The sequence below is a fragment of the Protopterus annectens genome, chromosome 1.part1 (genome assembly GCF_019279795.1).
Source record: "Protopterus annectens isolate FY-2018-M chromosome 1.part1, PAN1.0, whole genome shotgun sequence".
Classification (NCBI taxonomy): domain Eukaryota; kingdom Metazoa; phylum Chordata; order Ceratodontiformes; family Protopteridae; genus Protopterus; species Protopterus annectens.
This window is the reverse complement of record NC_056726.1, coordinates 1,876,378,371-1,876,405,180: the sequence shown is the minus strand read 5'-3', so window position 1 is coordinate 1,876,405,180 and position 26,810 is coordinate 1,876,378,371. Positions and strand designations below refer to the sequence as shown.

General features: G+C 37.7%; 1 protein-coding gene across 1 annotated transcript in view; it reads left to right on the top strand.

Moving 5' to 3' along the window:
• The first annotated feature begins 352 nt into the window (after positions 1–352).
• Positions 353–26,810, top strand: part of LOC122812908 (CCN family member 2-like) — a 39,694-nt gene continuing 13,236 nt past the window's right edge. Inside the window, exons 1-4 of the mRNA XM_044084954.1 lie at positions 353–529; positions 19,855–20,071; positions 20,535–20,789; positions 24,986–25,197. Of these exons, the coding sequence (XP_043940889.1) occupies positions 458–529; positions 19,855–20,071; positions 20,535–20,789; positions 24,986–25,197 (756 nt within the window). The 5' untranslated portion in view covers positions 353–457. The remainder of the gene's footprint in view (positions 530–19,854; positions 20,072–20,534; positions 20,790–24,985; positions 25,198–26,810) is intronic.

Genomic DNA, 26,810 nt, shown 5'->3' with positions numbered 1-26,810 from the left:
TCTGTATGCATTAAACTAGCTAATAGAGGAAAAACAACAGGAGACAGAGAAGGAGAGACAAAGAGAGACAGAGGAAGATTTTTTTTTCTTTTTCTCTCTCTCTCTCTCTCTCTTTATTAGCTAGACAATCTCTACAGAGTGGAAAAAAGTTAGATTCTCCTAGGCTGTGCTTCTAAATGTGGAATGTGAATTATTGCTACAGTGATGGTTCTGCCCCTAACCTCTGGACCCACAGGAATTGGAAACATTCTCTGGAATGTGGATACGTTTCCTTCACTTGAGTTGTCTGGCATGTCATTCATCTTCAGGCACACCCCTCTGAAGTGTATTTAAGCAGCTACTTTCTTCAGAGACAACAGAATCCAGCGAGCCTAACACGAGGAAAGACAAATCTCTCTCTGTCTCTCTTAGCCTGAACTCGATCTGCAAGACTTCAGATACTCCTTGGAGTTACGCCATGAGCAGGATGTTTCCAGAAGTCAAGAAAACAATCATTCAGGTTTTCCTTGTCAGTCTTGTGTTGGGCTGGGTATGTATTTATATAGCAACTCAATTAATCAGAATTGCTCTGCTTATTACTTTTCATCCTACTGTTTGGGCAGCAAGCCAGCTAGTGTGTGTTTAGCTTGATTTATGATTTACTCATACATTCTTGCTTAAGGTGGTTTGAATTTCTAGCAAAATAGGTGTTTATTCAGTTTCTAGATGGCAAAAGCATGACTTTAAACAATACCCTTCTGCAACCGAATGAAGCACAATAGATGTTTTGTATTCTGCAGTAAAGCAGATAAAAGGATGCAGCTCAGAGAAGGTGTGAGACACCCACCTGAAACTTCTCCAGTTTCATTCCTGAAACCAGAATCTGTTTTGGCATGATTCTTTTCTTTGCTCATGACATTCTGGAATAAATTAAACTTAGCAGTATAAGAAGAATTTGGAGCATGGGACTGCCAATTAAACATTTGAAAAAATGTCTGATCTGCGGCAATTCTTTTTTAGTACCCTCCTTATGTTTTGTCTTAAACTCTGCTTTTGCGTCTAAGATTGGTTTAGGATTTTGTTTCTTCTTTAGCACTTTTGCAGGCACTGTTTTGTACATTGTCATTCATATTTAGGAAACATTGCTGCATGCTGGAGTATGTGATCTTAAATGAGAGATGTAAAAATAAAAATGCTATAGATTTGGTAGAATAATATTTGTATTGCTGATTATTTTATTTTTTCATCTGTAAAATGGTGGTCAAATGGTAGGTATGTAAATAAAGAGGTAGCTTGTATGCCAAAATATAAGGAATGTTGAAAGAAAATGAGTAGAGAGAGTTTAACATTGCCAGTACTAACATGCTCTTCTCATCATATTAAAGCAAAAAGTGCCCATATCCAGTTCACCATCACTGCAAGGCACACTGTGAATTATGCAGACTTCTTGTGAAAATAGTCATTTCAAAGTTCATTATTAAAGTGAGCTCCACTCTTCCTTAGTACTTTTTACAGTTACAGAACCACACAAGAATTAGGTTAGTTTACAATGGATATTGTTTTCTGTGCTTCATCACGTATCTTCTCACTGACAGTGTATTTTTCTTGACTGATGACATTTTGAAATAAATAAGTGCTCTGGAACCGAGAAACTTCAGTCATCAAGACGTTTTCTACATAATCTCCATCTAGCTTTTTGTAAGGAAGATGTATATTACATGTGAAAGTATAATTTGCGTACCCGATTCTTTGTTTATGCTGCCTGCCTATACCTGACTTCTATGCATTTGCAATGTAACACTTGCATTCTACTGCAAGTTAAGACACCATAATACAGAATTATGATATAATGTTAAAACAAGCAGCTACAGCAAATGGACATGGAAAGAAGAGAATGATCTTGTTTCCACAGTGCTATGCAGAGAACGAGTGTTTGTAAAGCTTTTTTTGATGTATGCAAGTCCATGCATATAGAAGTCTATAAACACAGGAAGTAGAGTGTTCAAAACTCAAACGTAATTAATTGGCCTTCTTTGCATATGCAGTATTGGTATTTGAAAATAAAGCTAGGATTGGGACATGTTACATTGGTAATGTCCTTGCAGGAGAAATCGTAGTGTTGATTGTTAAGACACCTAATATGTATAGAGTGAATTGCAACCAACAGAAATACTGTTTTGTTGTAAACTAATTATGAATGTAGCTCAAGAAATAAGGGAATGGAAATGCAAAACAGTTAAAAAGTCAAACAGGCTTTTCTCCATTGCCTGCCATGTACAGTAACGTTTAACACTCCGAACCATAGCAGAGTGCTAATGTACAAGCAGAAAAAATTTTACACTGTCTACAGTTGTCACCTCACAGTAAGACGCTGTCTGGTTCGATTTTCAGCTGGAGCATCTTCTGTGTGGAGACGTGCGTGAATGGGCGTACCTTCGTTGAAGGCTGTGCGTCAGGGCTGGTAACTCGGCACGTAAAAATCAACTACCAATCATTAGTGGACCGGAGTTCCGCTGTGGCGACTCCCTAACCGGGAAAAGCCGAAAGACACAACAACAGGCACAGTGAGACAAGACTGAGGCTTCAGTCTACTTTCATCACATGTTGCTTGTTGTCTTCCAAACTGCAAGACTGCCAAAACAAACTGTGAGCCTGCATTGAAAAATATTCCACTAATTCTACATTGCATCCTGCTTGAAGACTTGTTCAAAAGGCAAAACAACAGTAACATGTTATAACCGAAAAAAAACACATTATAAACTTGCCTACTAATAATCTATTTCTTCTCATACAAGTCAAGTATTCCTTCTCTCACATGCTCTTAGTTTTTGAAAATAAAACAAAAAATCAAGTTATATATCATAGCTTATAATATATGATTGAAATCCATTACATACTGATTTTGATACACACAATATTTATCATCCAGCTTTATTACTTCTGATATTCAGCAAAATTCCTGAAATTAAGGAGAATGCTAAAAGCTCTAAGTTCTAAACTCTAGAAACCAGTATCTAAGCCGGTGACATGAACATGTTACACCTTGTGTAGATTGTGCCTTGTGCTTGAACTCCCCCTGTGGGGGGGAGGGGAGTGGGGGGGGGGTTTAGGGTTTGAGAGGGGGAAGGGAGTTGTAGGTTTAGGACGCAATCAAGAACTTGAAGGGGAGTGGAGTTTTAGGGTCAGAGAGCAAGGACTTAGGTTGGGAACTGGGTAGGAGTTTTAGTTTCTGGTAGAGCTACATAGTTTTATAGCTTTGGGTGATGAGAAAGCTATGTAGAAACAGTTGATCAGGCTAACGGGGATTAAGCACTTGAATTTTTGAACAGGTAGCAATAAGCAATTGTATTGCAAGCTTCTACCATGAGAGCACCTATAGGAGACACAAAATTAAAATCTTTTTTTTTTTTTTTTTGCATAAAAATTTGAACATATCTCACTATGTACATACATTGTTATATACAACATTAATATTGGCAAATAAGAAAAATATAACCTATGCCTCTAATTATCTGCACTGATGTTACTCCATACTAAATGTTTATTAAAACACGGGTGCCTAAAAGCAACTTCATTAATTATTTCATTTAATTGATGACAGACCAGTTTTACAGAAACAATATTATACTAGTTCTGGCATTTCTAGAAAAGCATTTTAAGTGGTAGCTTTTAGTAGTGTAGTGCTATTTGCCCCACTCATAAATTATATAATGAAAAGAAAACCTGAACTTATGTTTCGAATGTCACCAGTGTACACGATGTTTCAGCAGCTTGCATAACCACGTGCAGAGGAATAAGTCTCATATTTCTGAAACTCTGCTGCTATAAACCGCCCCAATCAAATCTTAGAAGTTTGCATAATCCGTTTAGGAGACTGTGCTTCAGACTTTTAAAACTTTTACTGTAAACCATCCAAAACACCCTCAGGACATGGCCTGTTACCTACTTTAAAACACACTTTAATTCCATTGTCAGTGTTTCATAACTACATTGATTCTTATCCAGACAGCCCAAATGCTACAGTTCATGAAATTACTTTTTGTTTGTTTCAAGGGCTTATTTTGCTTCATACCTGAAAGTATGAGTGATGTTCATTTGTCCATGTCATTAATGCAGTACTTTGTTAATTATGTGTACTTGGACAGGGATAGAAACCGCTCCTTTTCCTCAGGGCTAAGCAGCCAAAACATAAATCCAACTAAAAAGAGTCTCATAATAGCAAGGCACAAAAGGGTGGGGGTATCTCCAATTTTCTTCCAGAGGAATGTTTAGGGGTCATTTCTTCTGATGAAATGCAAGTGCTTAAATTAGATGAATTTCTCCAAATCTGCCAAAGAAAGAAACATTTCAAATAATTTTATTTTTTTTAATTATTTGGCTTTTCTCTGAGTAGCTGTAACTTTTGAGATGACTATACTAAGTAGCAAAGGAGTGTGGGGGTGCAGTCCCTCATATGGATGGTATGGATGCTTGTTCCTGCATAGAACTTTCATTTTAGACAAATGCCTGTTTGTGATCTAATATTAATTTATGCATATTTTGTTAAGTGACTGCTACTTTGGGAGTCCTAAATATTCAATGTTCTTATCTAAATATTACTGTTGTGTGGCATTATCTAAATATTCAGTGATCACTGTTCTTATTACCATACCAGATTTGTTCTATCCATCTGTTTATTTATAAAAATATTCATGTCGTTGCTTATTTTATACTTGGGCAATGATATAAATTCTCTGATTTTTATACTGCCAAGTGTCTAGAATAAGGGGACTATGATATATAATAAAGGGTGGAACAGTTTAAAGCTTTTCCCACTTACAGGTAACAAGTATGTATACACATTCAATTTAATATATCCATGCACAGATAATGGAAGAGTTTTATTTGAGCCAAGTCTCATCTGTGATAATGGCATGGTTAAACAGCTCAATGAGCCAGGATTGTTTGATTTGTAGCTCTGCTTACCTGCTTTGTTTGCATGAAAAACAGCTTGTTTACTCTGAGACAACTTTGAACATCGAATATCTATTTTCTTAGAAAAGCATCTGCTTTTTGTACTATATTTTTTCTGTAAATAGTGCATCTGTCTTGCTGAAGCACAAGCAAATAAATTCTTCTTAAAATGGCCTATAATATTTTAAACAATCCTTGTTCATGTGAACGTAATAAATTCTTCTTAAAATGGCCTATAATATTTTAAACAATCCTTGTTCATGTGAACGTGTTCCCATGTTTTTTTTAACTACCCTCTGAACCTTCAGAGGAAATGTCCAGGTATTGTTGTTGTACATAAATGAGTTTTATTTTATTTTTGTCATAAATGCGATATTAACAAATTCAGTGGTATGAAATTTAAAGAAGACTGACAGCATCAGAGTAAGGCATGCATGAATATAAGGAATGTTGTGTTTACCTAGCAGCAGTACACTTTGCCCACAAGGAGAAAGTTAAACCGGCAAAGGCTGATTGACTGATATAAGCAAGCCTATAGTGCTCTCTGAAATGCTTGCCTTATAGTGATTATTTTGTGAAAGCATTTTAAAAGTTTTGGAATTTGTGAAACTTCTGTTGTGAAAAGGCATGTTTATTTTGTTCACTTTTGTTATTTGCTGATTGCTTTCATTGAGCATGTAAACAATGATCTACTTCAGTTAGTCAGTGTTACGTAGCTCCAAAATCCTTATCTAACAGCCTACAGTTGCACAAAAAGAGTACTGATGAACTGGCAAAACACATGGCACAAAGGTATGAAGCCCTGTCTGCGGCTCCAGAGCCTAAGTTAGAGTACTGGGTAGGGTTCAGGTGTCATAAGAACTCACCAGTGAGATTAGAGTAAACATTGAAAGTTGGCTGGCTTATTCTGGATGGAGGGAGTCTGTTCAAACTGTTGTCCACCTGGGGGAGATCAAGAGGTGCAAAGACAACATGAAGACCAAGGACAAGCACTTTAGCCTGCCTGGTGGCAGCATGTAGCACTACACCTGTATTTCAATGTGTGTACAGTTGCAAACATATACCAGTGGTTCTACAGTACCTAAAGCAAGGGCAAACTTGTCAACTTATCACAAGAAATAAGTTAGGACCATGAAAAAAAAAATGTTTTGAACACCTACCTGCTGGATGATGACAGTAATTCCTGGTTCTCATTGCACTCGCTTGGTCTACTCAGATATTCGAAAAAAGGAAGAATGAAGGGCAAATGTCCAGCCCTACACAACCTAGTTCAAATACACCTCGACAGCAGGACCCTGAGATCCTCCGATAAATTAATATTAAGAGTCACAAAATCCAATAACTCACAATACTCTAATAACTTCTCCAAAGCATGGAACTCTATCCCTGGGAACATACTAAACACAACCGACCAGTACAGTTCAAAACTCTAATAAAGATCTACCTAAAGGACAATTGGTTATGCTCTTGTTCCTCACCAGGCTGAACTTGTCAGCCACCCTTCTTTTCCCACACTTTTATCACTCTAATTTCTTCTTAAACCTCTTATGCACTCACAACTTTTGATTAACTGTAAGTTTTGCCTCAATCTTCTTCTCACCTCCCCATCCTTTCCAACAATCTGATCTACTCCAACCTATATCTCTGATGTGCATATAACTCTTGATTAGTTAATTGTAAGTTTCTTAAAAGTATTTTACAAGCATTAGCTAATTGTTATGCCATTGTGCATAATGCTTAATGTATGCTCTATAGTACTGTTTCTGACCTACTCGATTTTTTTTTAATGTATTGCTTTGAGATGTCATAATGTTTTATGTGGAGCTTTTCTTCCCGGGCTTCTGCTGAAAACAGGCATCTAGCCCAGTCGGAGTTCCCCAGTAAATAAACATTAAATAAATAATTGGGAAGGGGCTTGATGATTTGGGGAGTGCACAATAGCGTTTTAACTGCCTGGCTTAACACAGATATATATCCATGTGTACACATTAGTGAGTTAAATATACATAATACAGTGGTTGTTACTGGGATAGAATGAATACATTGGCTGCTGCAATTCTTTTGGACTGTGTAGTGGTCAGGTCATTCTCAAACAAGTTTTTTTATTGTTTGCTGCAGAGCTTTGGGTGTAGAATATGCAAGAGTTCTTACTGCTGAATCAACATTTGACTCACAATCCTAAAACGCTAGCAGTAATTGCTGCAGATACAAGTCTGTTTGGAAAGTTATCCTGTTTATTTTGGAAACCTTAAACATTGTTTGGAAGCTTTTTCTTATGGCATGTATGTTTTAATACTAAGAAAAGTAGGACTAACTGTCCAATCAGAGTTGTGGTTCTGAGTATTTAAATTAGCAAAATAGTACATAAATGAATCTATATTCAGCCTGTTAATAATGAAGAGATGATCAGTATGAACTGGGCTTCACTGCCATGGTACTACAGATTGTATATACAGTATTCAAATGCTGTTCTTTTTTAAGGTAAATTGCTAATATATACGGAAAAATTAAGACCAATCCCAGGACTATAACTGCATAATTAAGTTATTGTAACCATAATTATTTTTTTACAGAATCATAATAACTAGAGTCTCAGATTAAGATATACTAGCAATGGACTATATGTCCACAATGAGACATTAATTTATGTATTATTTTATTTACACCTTGTTGACTGGGTTAGTCCCACTAAGTCAATGGCCTCCTTTCAGGGAAGAGCAGAGGTAGTATTTATACTGACTAGGGGAAATTTGGCAGATCCTCCTGAGAAATTCCACTACTCTTTTCAGTAAATGTCACGGGATCGTTTAAGTGCACCTAAACTAACCCAATCCCAGGAATATGCAATACTATCTCATCTAAAGGATTGCACACTCAGGGAGTGCAGTGCCCCCTTATGCTGCAATGTTGTGTCATTGTTGGAAAATGTGTCCAGGAACTTGGGGCAGCAATAGAACCCACAGCCTTTTGAGCTTACAGCATCACAGGCAGGTGTGCTCTATGTTAAGCCATGCATACTGCAGTATCATTGTCTTATGCAATGAAACTGATGAATGAACTATAAAAGGAGGCAAAATGGACAAGAAGGCTTTATGCAAGCTAAATTAATAAAGTCAGAGTCTTAGTTGTTTTTTACTTTTTTTCCTTGAATTCTGGCTTTTTTTTCTGATGCAAGCCTTATTGTGAACTTCTGCACTAAGGATTTTTTTTGAAGGAGTTCAGCATTTATTCTCATTGGTAGTGTGTACTCTTCTTTAAACATGTTGTCCTGTGATTATTAATTTTAATATGCTTGTAAAAAAGTGCAAGGAACATAAGTTATTTTTTACTTTCTTTGCATACACATTTACTTTGTTTCCCTCCTGGCAGTCTTACCTTTTTATTTTGGGCTTCTTCTGTGGTTTTTGCATTTTATTTATTATGCTGCCATCTACTGGTCAATGGTTATATACTATAAGTGGTAAAACGATGTATAACATTACCTTCGGACTTTTTATTCTGTGGTGTGGGCACATAGGTTTGTAGCAGGCTAACTGCCCTTGTGGACCATTTTAAGCCTAACCACATATCCCAAGGTTGAGAAACAAACCCTGTACCTTATGTTTGTGAGGTAAGCACCTTAACCATTATGCCAACTCCAACCCGTAATTAAATTATCAGCTAATGCAGGGAACCCTGTCAGCCTGTGATGCCATGGAATGATTGTTTCCTGAAAGAACACAACAGTATTAACATATTGGTGGCTTTTAATCAATGCAAACAAGCATTAAAACTGTGCATGTTAGCTCATTTATAATAAGTATTTTATGGTGAAAAAGGGCAAACAATGTCAATAAAAGCTATAATGTAAAGACATACAAATATGAAGGGCTGAAATGTTTTCCTGTGATTGTTGGGTTTTTAACTTTAAGCTTTATATTTTCTTTAAGCAAACTCTATCAGTTTTATTTCAATGTGTCCACTCAGGTGATCAAGCATATCTCTTAACCTGAGATATTCAAAAAAGGTACAAAATCTACGGCTCCAGCTAAAAAGAAATGGCAAGCACAGACGCCTTTTGATCAGGGTCCCAGGCCTCAAAGGCAGATGCTTAGGATGGCTGAAGATTTGTTATGTATGATCAGAGGTTCTCATCCCCCTCCTGACAAAAAGCCTAGATTATAGTCCGATTATGATTCTTCAGACCAAATTTCTGTTTCTTCTGCTTCTTCCCTTGAGCACGATTGTTCCTTTCCTCCTTATGAGGATTCTGATGCTGAAGATTCCTTTCCTTCAGCCTCTCCTCCTGAGGATTATTCTTTTGGTGAAACTTTGCATGATATGAGGGAGCATTTTCACTGGGAAGGGCAGGAATTCTCTGAAACCAAGAAAAGGCTTAGGGATTTTCTTCTTCTCCCTCTGCATAAGCCTCTTGCTAGTCCTCCTGTATTGGTCATTGTAGATGATGTTTTTTCAGAAGCTTCCCTCTCTCCTGATTCTTTCCCCCCTACTCCGGTCAAATCAGATAGGTATTATAGGGTTCCAGATTCTCACAAGTTTCTTTTTAAGAATCTTTCACCTGATCTGGAAACAATTTCTCAGGGCCCTAAGGGTGTTAAGGCGGCCTCTGCTAAACATCCTATTCCCTCTGACCGAGAGTCCAGGGCTTTGGAAAGATGGGGTAAAAAAGTTTATACCTCTGCTACATTGTCTATTAGAGCTTTGAACTGTCGATTTCATATGCTAAAGTATCAGCAATACCTTTTGTCTGTATTTAAACAAAAGATGTCAGCTGTTTCTATTGGTGCGGATGACAAGGAGTTACAGGATTTATTGCGTGCTATTGAACAAGTGGGTAAACATGCCCTGCATTGTGGTTTTGATTCTTTGGAAGCTTCTTGTAGGGCTGCGACAACTGGTGCAGTTATTAGAAGACATGCTTGGTTAAAGGAACAAAGCTTGCCGGATCAGGTTAAAGCCAAACTTTTGGATGCCCCTTTGCAGCACAATGTTTTGTTTGGGGCCAAAGCCGAAGAGGTATTAGAGAAAATGGAGGACAAAGCCAAATCTATGCAGACGGTTAAGGATTTTCTACAGGTGCAACCTCCTAGATTTAGCAGGCACTGGCCAGCTAAACTTTGGTCCTTTCCGAGCTCGGACAGGCCTTAGAGAAGCAGATTCAGGCATTCTAGAGGTGTGGGACAGGCACAAACCCTTTTTAGGAATAGGCAGTGGCCTGCCCCCTCTCCCAAAGGTGGTGAAGATAAGTCTCAACCCTACCGGACACAGTCTTTATGACTCTCCCTTTCTGGTTCCAGGGGCTTCTCTCCTGGAAGCACCTTTGGGAGGAAAGATTTCTCTTTTTTAATCAAAATTGGGGCCGCATAACCCGGGACAAATGGGTTCTGGACATAGTCTCAAGAGGTTACAGATTTCATTTCCACACCTTGCCAAGACCGAACGGTTGGCTAGATCTGCCGAATCATCAATGGGCAGAGGCACAACTGCAGGTTCAGTCCCTCTTAGCTATGAGGGCCATAGAATTGGTATCAAATTTAGAAATAGGGTAAGGTTTTTATTCAAGACTTTTCCTGGTTCCCAGGAAGGAAAATTCGTGGAGACCAATCCTGGACCTTTCCGTACTAAACACCTTCCTAGATGTACCAAAATTCAAGATGCTCACTCTGCAGCAGCTGCTGCCTATGTTGGGCAAGAACGCTTGGATGGTGACTCTGGATTTAAAGGAAGCTTACCTGCATATTCCTATAAGGCGAGAGTGCAGAAGGTATCTGAGATTCAAAGCGGGCTCGAAGCATTACCAGTTCTCTGTGCTGCCCTTTGGCTTATCTACTGTGCCTAGGGTCTTTACAAAGTGCCTGGCACCAGTAATGGCGTTTTGCAGACAGAAGGGCATTCAAATATAGCCTTATCTGGACGACTGTCTTATTCAAGCGGATGACAAAGACACTCTACTTCAGCATCTAGCTTTTGTGCAGCATCTTCTACAGTACCTCGATTCACAGTGAATCTAAAGAAGTCAAATCTGGTGCCCACACAGCAGATTACTTTCCTGAGTGCTCTTCTGAGTACTACAACCCAGATGACTTCCTTGACAGCAGACAAAAAAGCGCAGCTGGCTTCTTCTTTCCAACACCTGGCTTCAATGAAACAGCTGACTGCAAGAAAGGTTCTGCAGGCTTCAGGTTATATAGCTTCCTGCATTCTCCTAATACCATATGCAAGACTGCATATGAGGAAACTACAGTGGTACCTCAAGAGTGTGTGGTCTCAGCATTACCACAGTTTGGAAACAGTGATCATGATTTTGCCTTGTCTACAGCAAGAGTTTCTTTGGTGGGCCGAAGCCTGTCTCCAGAACAAGGGGAGGCCTTTTTGTCCTTCACCAACCAACCAAGTTCTGACAATGGATGCTTCACATTATGCCTGGGGAGCCCACATGTATGGGAGATGTCTTCAGGGTGTTTGGACAAAGGAGCAAATTCACCTGCACATAAATTTGAAGGAGATGCTCGCTGTACAGAATGCTCTGATAGCCTTCAGGGACTTTCTTCTACCAGGGCAATTGTTGATAAAGACAGACAACACTACAGTGATGTGGTACATAAACAAGCAGGGGGGCTCTCACTCTTACTCCCTGTGCAGGTTAGCCATGGCTCTGTGGTACACTGCACTGACCTGCAGAGTCCACTTACAGGCACAATTCCTGCCAGGAAAAGGCAACACTCTGGCAGACACATTGAGCAGGACACTTTCGGATCCACACGAATGGATGTTGGATGTTCAGATGTTCAGGATGATAGTACAGGCATGGGGATGTCTGGACATAGATCTTTTTTGCATCCCCTCAGAATCATCAACTTCCAACATTCTGCACCAGGACCTACCACAAACTAGCATGGAAAGTGGATGCCCTCTCATTCAGTTGGAAATACCTCTCAGTATATGCTTTTCCTCCTTTTCCTCTTCTACCTCAGGTACTTCTGAAGATAAAACAGGACAGACCGCAAATGATTTTACTGGCTCCCAATTGGCCTTGACAATTCTGGTATTCCACTCTGATGAACCTAGTTCAGGAGCCTCCCTGGATTCTGCCTCAAATCCCTCATCTACTGTCTCAACAGGACGGCCGGATCCTGCACAGTCATGTCAAAACTCTGAATCTAGCTGCCTGGCGGATCCAGGGTCTGTAAACACATCTACTCTTTCCAAACAGGTAATGGATGTAATCCTTGAAGCTAGATGTCCCAGCACTAGGAAATCTTATGCAGGTAAATGGAAAAGATTTTGCTCCTGGAATCAGGTCCAAGGTGGTGATTCTACTGTTCCGAACATTCCTCTGATTTTAAAGTATCTGGCAGAGTTGTTACATACGGGCTTATCTTTTTCATCTATTAAGCTTCATGCTTCTGCTATTTCTGCACATTACAATACGGATCCTCCGATTTTTTCTCATCCATTACTTAAACAATTTCTTAGAGGGGCTAAGAATGTTCAGCCCCCTATAAGAGCACCTGTTCCCACTTGGGATCTTAACTATGTTTTGGAAAAATTAACCTTGTCTCCTTTTGAACCTGCAGCTTCCACGGATTTAAAATTTTTGTCTTGGAAAACTGCTTTTCTTTTAGCTATAACCTCTGCTAGAAGAATTTCGGAATTGCAAGCACTCATGGCTGTGGAAGCCTTCATTATTTTTCATCAGGACAGGGTTTCCCTAAGGACTAATCCCACCTTTATGCCTAAGGTGGTTTCGGCAGTGGCCTTGAATCAGACTATTCATTTGCCTACTTTTTATCCTAATCCTCAAAGTGAGGAAGAAAGTCTTTTGCACTCTTTGGACGTGCACAGACAGCTTCATTTTTACCTGGACAGGACCAAGATATTCCGGAAATCTGACCAATTGTCTGTCGCTTATGCTCCTACTGTTCTAGGGACAGCAATCACTAAGCAAACTATTTCTAAGTGGATTGCCCACTGCATCAAGTTCTGTTACTCTTTTCATGGCAATCCAGTTCCTGTTAATATTAGGACTCATTCTACCCGGGCTACTGCTACTTCAGCAGCCTTTCTTTGTGGGGTTCCTACCAAGGATATTTTAGAGGCTGCTACTTGGAGTTCTGTGCATACTTTTTCTAAGCATTACAACCTCCTTCTCTATTCTAAATCTAGGGCCGGTTTTGTTTCTGCGGTTTTGCAAAGTTTTGTGGCTGCTCCTTCTGTTTCTCCTCCAGCCACCCTTTCTTAGCTTTGGGACTCAACCCTACAGTCATGTCTGCAACAGTGAACCATGAAGGACATAGTACAGTTGTGTACTCTTACCATAAATGTAGATGTTCGAGTGTGTTCACTGTTGCAGTCTGAGTTACCCTCCCTCCTACCCCCTCTTTTGTTTTTTCTTTGAGTATTGTCTGTTATGAGGTATTTTGGCTGCTGAGGTTTTGGGCACCTGACATCTGGGGCAAGAAAAACTGGGGTAATGGCGTTGGCTGAGGTCTTTATACTTCCTGGCGCATTGACGTCAGGATAAAAGCGACCTCAGCTGACGCCAAATCCAGACTTTGGGATTCTGGCCGATCAAGGGCTGTTGCTGGCAGGAAGAACCCTACAGTCATGACTGCAACAGTGAACACACTCGAACATCTACATTTATGGTAAGAGTACACAACTGTACTGTCCTGTTTCTTTAAATTATTGGTGCCACCAATATGTTGGTTATGTATCCTGGTTTCATCTTTAGAATGTTTTGTGATTAGGGGCCAGAAAAATTGTGTGAAGTGGTAAAGCAAACCACAAAAATAGGAACAGTTGAAAGGTCTGGGATCAAGGTATCAGAAGAGAATATCTGACAGCAGTCAATGCAGGCAAAGATTAGTACAACTTCTGCTTAAGAGCATGCATTCACCCCTAGCAACCAGGAGATATGGTGAGCATAACATCATTGTGTATGGCCAAATAAGGAGTATTTATTTATGCATCAAGCCATGCAGGAAACAATACAATATAATTCCTGAAATTCACTATATGTGATAACTACAGCAACAGTATTACTGTGTTCTCTGTACATTTCAAGCAAAAATATGTTGTTTAAAACTAAACCTTTTCGATTGTACTGATAAGCACTAGAGAGACAGACCAGTGGCTTATATCGGCCTTTTATATTTACAAATCACTTCTAATGGATAGCATCAATGCTAAATGCAAACAGCTGTCTTATGGCTAGCATCTTTGCTAAGTGCAAGCAGCTGTCCCATATAGCATCTATGCTAAGTACAAGCAGTTGTCTTATAGATAGCATCTATGCTAAGTGCAAACAGCTGCTTGCAGTTAGTTCCAACATCTTTTCTAAATCAGTGCCAGCTTCTGTGCCTTAGTCTTAGTTACAACTATTCTTTGTAGCTAAACACAAGGTTTTCTGAATCCGACCCATAGTCTTGAATCAGTGCTGTTGCACACTAATTTCTTATCTCTTAGCATGAAAATTTATAACAGTAACCTGAATGAGACTGCCTTTTCGTTAGTTGTATTTAAGAAATGCATACATAAGAAGAGAACAATAAATGTCTTCTCTGCCAACCTGTGTTATAATCTAGTAGGCTGTAACAGTGAGCATATCTGCTTCAGTGTCCTGTATGTATAACATTAACGTCTTTCCCATCTATCCAGCTGACATGTGGGTATGGCTCCTATCGTATCCATCAAGGTCATCTGTGGGTGAGCCATGTTAAAGGGCCATGGTTTTATAGAGAACAACAGGTTTTCTAATATTTGTTTGTTTTTTTTTTTTTGTTTTTTTTTTTGCAAAATTATTTCAGCTGTCCAGGTTTGTAAAAGTCTTTATGCTAAACCAAGTCGATCATGTACTGCTGCTATTGTTTCACTACTTTTTTTTTTTTTGTTAACCAGGAAATTGCAACTGGGTAGAGCTCGTTTTTGTTGGAAGTCTAAGCATAAAAGTTCCAGAAAATATACAAGTTAAATACAAACCTGCTCAGGGATGATATTCTCTAATTTGTTTCCCTGACTCAAAATGGGGAGTATGCCTGAGGTACACAACTCATGTTCTCTGTCCTAGTAAGGCTGTGGCAGTTGTAAATATTAATAACAGCACTTGTGTTGCTGCAACTACAATGTGATAACATTAGTATTCTCCCATTTTTGTCAGTAATAAGCACAATTTATATATTGTAAGGATGTCCCCATCACCTAAGAAAAGTCTCCTCTTTCTCCACGTTCAGAGCTCAACTCAAAAGATATCTCCATCAAAAATCTGACTGCAAGTGCTTTTCCACTGGACGCATAACTTAACTCCTGCCTTACCTGCATCAGTCTTACTTTGACCCTCTATTCTCAACTGCTGCCTCCCTCTCATATTTGCTACTAAAATTAATTAACATTTATTTCTCTATTCTGTTAATAATATTTAAATATTATATCAATTGTCTATGGAATTATCTACCTTCTGTGATTACTCTTTGTGAATTTGTTCTGTCTTATTTTTTTTGTGAATTCTTTACCTAGGCTGTGCCCGCAAATGGTCTGTGATCAGTGCATTATCCCAGTAATCGAACTCACTAAATAAATAAATATCTACATAGCAAGAGGCTATCGCAACAGCCACACAAATCTTGATGTTGTAAATAACATAGCTATGACCAGCAGACCATATTTTTCTGGGTATGTTACATACATATACTCATATTTACACATGTTCAGGTATAGGTAATGCAGGGTTTACTCATGGCTGGTATGATCTGATCACAAGGGCAAAACTGTGAGTGTTCTATAGAATATTTTTTTTAGCAAATGATTGACCAAAAATACTTTAATTAATTAAATATCAATGAGTTAGTGCTTCAGCTACACCTTCCAAGGTTCTAAAAATGTAGCATATTTAAACAGATACTACACCAGCAAGTAACCAATCAGCATTGATAAAAAATAAGGATTATATACTTTTTAAAGTGATACCAAACTTCTTCTTATATCATATTTGACTACTATTTTTATATATATCACATTACAAACTAATGGTTTAAGTAATGAGTTGTCAAAGAAATATTTATTGTAGTCAAACCAGTTGCTTGCATAGTCCGGTCCATCCTAGAGTACCTTCACATTGGCGGGTGCTCGGATAACAAAGTTTAGCTTACAGTCATCAGTGAATTTTGCTGACCAGAGCCCCAGGAGATTTTCTTGGAGATCATACAAGTAAATGTCAAATAGAATAGGACCCAGTACTAAGCCTTGAGGAGCCCCACTTGTGATATTTTTACTTCCTAAGGTGGCATCTGTAACTCTTAATTACATGTTTTCTGTCTGACAACCTATTTGCTATTATATCCACTACATATGTTTAGTTTCACAAGTCTTTTAATAATGCCTACCTGAGGTATAGTATCAAAAGCATTGGCCATGTCCAAATATCAGTTTCCCTTTTAACGAAGTTTGCAAGGTTTCATAAAGTCAAATTGATATGGATCTTGGGATATGAGGTTATCAATGTCTATACTTATTAGGTCAGAAATTATACATTCCAAGGCTCTACAAACAAGGATGATAGGATTGAGGGATCTGTACTTGCCAGGGTCAGTGGTTGAGCCTCCCTTATGTAGGGCTCTATGGTGTCTGTTCTCCAGGCTACAGAGATGTGGTCCATAGCAAGGGCTATATTGATTAACAATCGATAATTTTTCATACTCTTCAGTACCAATTAACTTCAGCTGCATAATGTTTATCATTCTCATACATCATTACAAGTCTTTATATAAATGTTTCATCTATTCCTTTCAAGAAGTACAACCAGAATATCTTCTGTACAAAGTTGTTGGTTAGCTATATGTCAGGTCAGTTGATTAATGTACTTCATATGCATTTACAGAAATTGACTTCACTCTGATAGCTTAACAGTGTTATAAACTGCCACACTATCTTATTTCATCATGGCAACCTCTCAAACTGTAGAGGTTTGTTAGTGATAGAGAACTATAAATTAGTCTTTATACTCACCAATATTATATCACAAAAGTCCTGAAAACATTCTTAATTTTATTTTTTTCCTTCTTCTAAGATTATTATTTTTACTACTGCACATTTCTTTTCATATGATGTCACAAGTTATACATTAAAAGAGCTCCCACATAGTGATTTTTCTAGCAGATATATAAATACTGTGGTTCCCCGTCACAAAGTCGAATGTTCAGAAACTCGAAATGCATATGGCCGACACCATATGCTCGAATTTCGGAAGCTCAACTTCGTGAAAGGGAGTGAAAAAAAGTAACACAAAAAAGTGTTTCTGCAGGGGGGAAGTCCCCCTGCATCCCGCATACCCCCCACTACTTGTTTATTCCACCTCTGAGATCGCACTACAGTGCAGAAAGGGAAATCTCCCATTCTGCGCTGTATGCCTTTCCCCATTCACACAGTCGAGCTTCTACAATTTCAAGCATATGGTCTCCATATGGTCTCGACCATCTGCATTTCGAGATTGTGGCCATTCAACTTTGTGAAGAGGAGCCAAATACTGCAGAACAGAATGTAGAATGTTTGTGTTACATTTTGTTGACAAGAAAAATTCAGTTGGATCTGTGCTGATTTGTCATGGAAAATCCATATGGTATTAATACAGGTTAAGGGAAAAAGTAGCCAGGTTATAAGTGGAAACTGTACTGCTTTTCATCCTAAAGTGCGATGGGAGCCTCCCCATCCAGCTAACCTCCTACCAGCTCAAGAAAAGGATCTTGGTTTAATATAGCTGATTATAAAACAGTAGCACACCCTGAAGATGAACTACTATAGTAAAATAATTCCACCATATGCCACAGAGTAAAGTAAAATAAATCACCCACAATAAGTCTGATATTCTTTCAGCTAATAGCCCTTGTTGTATTACAATAACTATGAGAGGTATTTCTCAGTGATACTGATATCCTCAAAAAGAATGACCTGGTTTGCCAACTGTACTGAATGTCAAGTAAATAGTAGGATCCAAAAGGAGTAAATGCTCTTGATATGCAGCAAATGTAAATGACTATAAACCAAACAGAATATATCAAGAGCAACGCAATGAAGGGCATAAAAGTAAACGTAAAAGCAAGCTGAAAAATCCACAAAAACGATACTCCAAGTTGATGTTAAAACGATTTTAATTGAGTGCACAGAGGTTAGCGCTTTCGCGGTGAGCTTCATCAGACCAAGACTAAGTATTAAAATTCAATTTAAATAGCCTGAAAGGCGGGAAACTTGATTCAAAATTTAAAGCAAAATGACATCAATAATAAAAATAGCTACTAAAAGACTCATATCACTAACAGCAACTGCGTGCTAAAACGCACACAGAAACTATGCATATGGGCATAAAAACATATAAATCAATACATATCTTGACTCAGTTCATATATGAATATGTACAAAATAATCCAAGTGTTATGTAGAAAAAATATATATATACAGAAAATGTATATATGTACATGTCACACAAAGCCCAAATACATACTAAACTGTACATAAAAACATACTAAACTGTACATAAAAAAACACATGTATTGCCATATCACTAACTGCATAACAAATCTGTAGCACTAATATATATATAAAAAATATAAAAAACATTAATATATTAGTGAGGCAATACCACAGTACCTCAACCTTTAATTTTTAACCGCCTCATCTTTAAATAAGGTTTAATTGGAACCTTTCCATTCAAACCAGGGGGCATATCTGACCTTAGTCGAATGATCCAATCACTCTCCCTCGATTCAGTCAGATTAAATACATTGCCGCCTCTATGAGATACATACATTGATTCCAAAATTCTAAACCTAAAGGAATGGTCACTGCTGTAATCTTTAACATGTTTCGCCAATGCGTTGTGAGTTGTACCTTTCCTCATGTGGTATATGTGCTCCCGCATCCTATCCCTAAGGCACCTGTTGGTCTTGCCTATGTAGAATGCGGGGCACAATGTACAAGTGGCCAGGTACACAACATTGGTGGACATACAATCACCTCCTGCCCGCATTCTAAAAACACCCAAACCATTAGGATGGGTAAAAACAGGATCTGAATCTATATAGGAACAAAAATTACAGTGTTTACATGGTATGGTTAACCGTATACCATCCTTCAGAACCATATAAGGTGCCTTTGGATAACACAGTAATTTCCTAAGGTTCTTCTTGTTCTTATAAATAAATCTGGGTTTATCGCCCACTATCTCTCTGACCGCTGGGTCTACTGATAAAATGTGCCAATGTGAATTAATAACATCTTTCACAGCCCCTACATCACAAGTATAATAAATGGGACACATAACTCCATTGGAAGCAACATTAGTCGCCACATCCGATGTTTCTCCAGGTACCACAATCTGCTCGTTAGAAAAATATGGGGCCGCCCTGTCCCTCCTTAAATTGTCCATTTCTCTAATACCAACAGTCAGGTCACGTTCTGTATATCCACGTTCCCTAAATCTATGGGTCAAGTCATTGATTTCATCTTCGTAGCATGTAGCTATGGGATTATATCTCGAAGCACGCATGGCTTGACCATGCACTATGTTCTTATAAACATATCCCGGATGCATGCTGTGCCGGTGTACTGAATGAGTTTATTATTTTTTTAAATAATAATGACACTGCATCATCTTGTATGATGTAGTCAGTGTAATATAGTCCAGTAGCTTTTTTAATTTCGGAAGACAACAAACAGAACTGGAAAGTTGACCCTGAAGTTTTATCTTCATTTGAAAATAAAACAACAGATATTTATCCTACATTAGAGATAATTTATAAAGACTTGTACAATACAAATGCATTTTCTACTGTTACTGCCCTACTTATTACAATGGAAGCTGTTAAATTAATATTGAAAATCATGAGGCATTTTGAATGCAGTTACAGTTTGGTTTAATCTGTCTACTTCTAGGCTAAAGCAGAGAGGTGTTCATTTCCATGTCGATGTCCATCAAAGCCGCCACGCTGTCCGTCTGGCACCAGCCTCATTCTGGATGGCTGTGGGTGCTGCAAGGTGTGTGCAAGGCAGCTGGGAGACTCGTGTTCCACTCAGAAACCCTGTGACCACCACAGAGGCCTGTACTGTGACTATACTGCAAATATGAACAAGGTTAATGGAATATGTCTTGGTAAGTCAGTGATTTAGTCTTTTACCTGTAGGCCTTCTAATAATTAAAAAAAACGCAGTATACATTTGGTTTATTTATAGATTATGAATCATTAATTCAGATAAAAGTTATCTTACTTAAACATCTACTATGAATCATTAATTCAGATAAAAGTTATCTTACTTAAACATCTACTATGTGTTTTGGGTATTTATCCATTTTGGAGCATTTGTCTTCCAAACTAGGTGAAAAATTAAAAAAAATCAGGCATTATTAAGGTATCGTTAAACATTTTATTTAAGAATTTTCTGTATAGGAGGGCGTTAGTAGGATAGTACTTATTATACCTCCCCCCAAAAAAAGAGAAAATATTCCAACAACAAGGACATAAATGTCTGAAAGAGAAAAATGTCTCAAGTCTGAATGTAAATTTAAGTTGCCTAACCCCCAAAACTGTGGCAGTGAACTTACTTTTTTTTTTCAGCTCAGGAAGGAGCAACATGTGACCTAGGTGGAGTGATTTACCGTACTGGAGAGAGTTTTCAACCCAGCTGCAAGTACCAGTGCACCTGTATGGATGGAGCGATCGGGTGCGTTCCTCTCTGTAGTGACGACATGAGGCTGCCCTCCCCTGACTGCCCTGCTCCTCGTCGACTGAAAATCCCAGGCAAATGCTGTGAGGAGTGGATATGTGAAGACAAAGGACATGAAAACAACTTCTTTGAATCGGCAATGGCAGGTGAGACCAATATATACATAAACTGCTCCTATAAATACTGCAAATTGGACAATTAGGTTCTTTAGAGAAAGAAACAAAAACAGTCTCTGTTTTGTCAAACTGTTTGAGCAGCTACTCATGAAACATTATTTTGTTCTTTCTCTATTTTCCTCCCTTGTTTTATCTGGGCAACAAAACCTTGAGGCAAAGGTATGCGGTTGGACAAGTGGTACTATCAATGACATTTGAGAGGGGCACAGTCTGGGTTTTTCTGCTCAAGTTAAAGCAGCAAGGCAATAGACTATGGGAGTGAATATGGCTTTGGAATGATGAATCACATACCAACAGACACTGCCAAAAGAAAACATGAAATTGTCATACTTAGCTATAGATAGATGGTGGGACATCATCTGATGATATGGATAGAGGTCAGGAGACAATATTCCAATAGACACACTGCAATAGTTGTTAATTTATTTGTCTGTTTATTAACCAGGTTAAGTGAACTTGCCAATGAACTCATTTCAGCAAAGACCCAGGTCACAAGTAATTATTCCATCTGTCTATATAAAGATGTTTGTGTAAATACAGTTATGGCCAGTCAACATACAGACAGCAACTGAAAGTCAGAACTGAACCCTGTAAACTGGAACAGTAAGGTAGAGACTACATAGATCTACATAGATGAAAGTCAATAATTGTTTTCAAAACTACAACACACAATACTTCATAAGGCTCAGCACTATAAAGGTGTAAGAAAATGTGTCTGTCATTTCCAAAACTTAGCAGAGAATTACCCTGAGGTCATTGGTCGGAGTAATCCATATCATAGCCAAGAAGAGGACTGCACTGACTGGAAGATCATTCAGGTATCCAGCACCAGCGTACTATGTATTTCAAAGGCCGATTGGATTTAACAGAAAACAGAGGCTTGGCTGTGCAGTTTGTTATAGGGTTGTAAAAATAAAATTGAATAAAATACATGGAGAAAGCAAAACAGGTTAGAAAGCAGCACATCCATGTGTATTGCTCAATAAATCACTCCAATAAAAGTTAAAAATCTTCTCAGATACATGAAGCTCACTTCCCACTAAACTACAAACTACTGACAACCATTCCAGCTTCGAGAAGGACCCACTGAGCCATATAGGTAAAGGACATAAATGAAGGTGCTATAGATTCCTTAACCCAGTACAGGTTTTAATTCTTTCTAACCTTGTCAAGCATTACCTCTTAATAATTTCCAAAATACCAGAACAAAAACATTAACTTCCTGGTAACAAAGGGCTTCTAAACAAGCTTCATTCTTTCTAAATACCACATACTTCAACTTCACAATCTAAGGAGACCTTGTATTTACTGTATGTGCAATAATTCATGGATTGATCTTGCATCACCTGGACATCTTCAAATGTTATAAATTTGTTCTACTTTATACCTAGGATTTGGCTGAAAACTTAGCTGCAAATAAATAAATAAATAATAAATAAAACTGCTGCACTAGTAAACAGAGGGGAAGCAGGACAAGTTATACTTTTGACTACAGTAATGTATTACCTTATATCGGACTGATCTACTGTAGTTATCAATGTGCATTTATTGACTGAATTTCTAAGGTTTACAAAAGAAATTCTGAAAATAGAGTGCTATTAACAGTTTGAGCAAGATGAACAAGATGATTTTCCTGTGAAGGTTAACATTTTTTAACACCAGGAATAAGACAGTTGTATATAATGGGCAACATATAGAGGTCATTGTTAGAGAGAACCAAGCAATCAATTGGCAGTTAATTGCCATCTCAGTTCCTTCAAATGGACCTTATAGTTTATATTCTTCAGAAATATAGGAAGTATGAATTTAAAATGTGACAATAACGTTGATGTTTATTGTGTTTCAGTACTGTGTTCTGTCTAGATATCCCCTCTGGTTTAAACTTTTAAAAATACGAGGTTTTGTCTTAAGTCTATTCTGAAATACATCAGATGTTAACTTTAATGCAAACTTTGGTTGGTGCTCACAAACATTTGTATATTATACAAGGCTGTCTTGTACAACATTTTGTAGCATGCAACTGAAAAGTAATTCCTATATCCTCACTGCACACCCACAAAGTGAGAAAAACCCTTTGCGTACCATGTAAGACTGTCGTGTGCTTCCTCATTTAGTATATCCTCATTGCAAACTGAAAAAGTGAATAAAACCTTGTTACTCAGGTGCCCATCAATGTACAAGCAAGCAGTGATGTTTTGGGTGAAACCTGTGTAGTTTAAGCCTCTGCATGTCACACATGTCCTTGCTAATGGCAACATTGCATAGTATGGTCCCTTCACTGCAATAGGAAAAGTAGTTTCTATAACTGAGTGGACTCTGCCTGCATAGGTTCATGCTGTGCCGTTACAATGTACTCCGTGGTAATGCTATTCACAGTTTGTATAGTAACAAACTACGTGATTTAAAGGAGAACTTTAATGGGATTCAGAGACATGCGAACTATGTCTGCCTGAACTATATATATATATATATATATATATATATATATATATATATATATATATATATATATATATATAAATCCCTATCACATGGTCGACAGGCCAAATGATCGACTTTCATTTGGTCAACAGTTCATTTGGTCGACAAGCAGTTTTATGTGGGGGGCTTTGCCCCCCACACCCCAATGTAGGGGGCTATGCCCCCCACCCCACCCCTAACTATATATATCAACTCCAGGGTTGCACAACATTGGGGAGGGGGGCAAATCTGCCTGTCGACCAAATGAATTGTCGACCAAATAAAAGTCGATCAAATGGCTTGTCGACCATCTCAGGTAGACCCATATATATATATATATATATATATATATATATATATATATATATATATAAAACTGATGTCTTTTTAGAGACTATACAGATGTGTAGTAATGACTGTTAAATATAATGAAGTCTGATTTATATTAAAGCCTAGATGATCGACTGTTAACTGAAAGATAAAATAAAAAAAATGCATGTTTATCATGCCAGGCAAAGCAACTCTGCCAAACCGACCTATGAAGGAGATTTATGAACATCACTTTTATTATTTCACTGTAGAATGTGCATACACTTATTAGTCAAAATAGGGTCATCGTTAGGATATTTTATCTTGGTTCCAGATTTGCTAATGTCATGTATTGTAGATGTCAGAAAAGGGTTTATTTGCACTGGTCAAAGCTGCTGTTTCTGTTATCCCTAGATATGAGTTGCTTACTGCAACCCATAATGTGCCCCAAGAGTATGTGTTTAGAATGCAATAGAAATGTCTTTCAGGCCATGTGGACATGTACTTTAATTACATTAATTCATACTTTTGCAGCTGTTGACACAAAAGTAGTCAAAATGGTTATCTTATGAGAAAGGATAGTTTATGAACTGAAATGCAGTATAAATAAGGAGTTTTCGTTTCAGACCTTCTTGTATAGAAATAAAGGAAGTCATTATGAGATGGATCCAGATAAATGAAACACTCTCTGGATGGGCATCTTGGGAGGATCACTGTGTACACATGTCCAACTACTGTCAGTACTTAACCTGAGGCTAAAAACAGTAGCAAATTATTGTTATATAGGCAAAGTGATGCTTGACATTATTTGTTTTAAATTAGAACTTTTAATAAGGCATCTCATATATTTCAAACAAGAGAATGACAAAGGCAATAAATATCACCACAATCTGATGACCCTAGAAACTGGCTGAGTAGTGGTCTGGTGAAAGTTTTTTCCCTAGACGTCACGTAATAAGCCCACTATTTCACATGTCTGTGCATATTATGTTTTCACAATATTGTGACATCTGTTACAAAGGATGGTGATGTCATTTTGATTATGGTAAACATTTTCGAGTATTCATCTAACTCAGAAGACAACCTACAAAAAAGGAAAATTGCTGAACAATGGGCTCATTGTGCAATGCCCTTTTTTATTTTAAAACTGTTTAATAACACAAATCCACAAACAATTTATGTGCACACTTAATAACACATAATAATAATGCATACATAGATGGAAAACCTATTCACACAATTGCATTTACCATAATATAACTGATGTCTTTTTAGAGACCATACAGATGTGTAGTAATGACTGTTAAATATAATGAAGTCTGATTTATATTAAAGCCTAGCTGATCAACTGTTAATTAAAAGATAAAATAAAAAAATGCATGTTTATCAACTCTCAGTTTACAGAGGCATTCCTGCGTATGATCCTGATGTCAACAATGTCCAGGAAAACTGTATTATCCAGACCACAGAGTGGAGTGCCTGCTCAAAGACATGTGGCATGGGTATATCTACCCGTGTTACCAATGACAACAAGGAGTGTCGCCTGGAGAAACAGAGTCGGCTGTGCATGATACGTCCCTGTGGCTTGTCATTGGAGAAAAGTATTAAGGTAGCACATCAGTCCAGTTTGATTAATACTATGGTAACAAATGTTATGAAACATGCATGCATAGTATATACATATTGTTAGAAATCTTGATAAAATAACTCTGCAGTAAAAAAACAGAGCTTATGCACATTAGCATACTTACATACATGCAGTCATGTAATCATTGAAAGCATTTTGCTGAGCAATCTGTTCTTACTTAATCTGTATACTAAGAATATGTACACAAACAAAAACAAATCCTTATATAGGTTTGATGAATATGTGTGCTTCACATTTTCCTCAGAGATTATAAATACAAATTTGCATATATTCTTGATCCAAAGCAGATGATAGTTTTTAACTATAGCAGCATAAGTAAGGAAAAGTGCAAGTAAGAAAGAAACAAAGAAAGAAACAGAAACTCTAATAAAATTACACCATGGAAAGAGTTAATATAAAGGGCAAAGTCCACACAGATGCATTTTAGAAAAGAGCGTAGCTGCACAATATAGTCTATTTCAGCCACAAGGAGTACTGGATGGTAAGGGTCTCCCAGTTCAGATAGCAAAGGAGAGAAAAAACTGCAACAGCTTATAATTTATGCAGTGTGCGTGTGTGCGCGCGCGCGTGTGTGTGTGTGTGTGTGTGTGTGTGTGTGTGTGTGTGTGTGTGTGCATGCGTGCGTGTGCACGTGCATGTGTGTGTGTGTGTGTGTGTGTGTGTGTGTGTGTGTGTGTGTGTGTGTGTGTGTGTGTGTGTGCGCGCGCCCACTACATGTGAGTAATATATCTGCTATACCTGGCGATATGATAGTAGATGACCACTTTAGAACCTCCAAAACCACAACAGACCACAGCTCCAAATCAGGTGAGACAAGGAATATGATGCAAATTGAATTCCAAACTTTATTCTGTAACGGTTAAGCACTTTCTTCTCCTACAAGAGACTTCATCAGAACAAATGCACTATAAAACCCAACCCTTAAATACCCTTACTTAATGATGTCACATGATTGAATAATTATTAAAACACTTAAAATCATACTACCTAATTTTATGGTCAAAATTAGTTAACAAATAAATAAATTAGTTAACAAATAAATAAATAAATTCACACTCATACTTTAAATACTTCAGATAAACATTTTAAACTGATTAAAACATGTTATACATGAATTCACTTAGGAGAAAACACAGCAAAAAAATCACAACCATCTAACCCATTATATGCTTCAATTTTAAAATGCATGCAATATTGACTGCCTCATTTAATCCAGGATATTGAGTGGCATCCAACCTTAACTGCCATCTCAATTCACTGGCATCCAAATGCAAATCTACAATTTTACCCTGAAGGTCCTTTACTATATGGTCGATAATCATGAACTTAAACAAATGTGTCCCATGATCCTTAATATGTCTAAATAAGGCATTGTTTTTTTTTTCCTTTCTTTATATCATAAATATATCCACTAATTCATGTCTTGAATGCTCTAGAGGTCTTTCCTACATAAAATGCCAGACACTTTTGACATTTAGCCAAATAGACCACATTAACACTGCTACAATTGTAGTGCCCTTTAATAAAAATAAGATTGTTTCCATTCAATTTAAACTGATCCCCTGTTTCCAAAA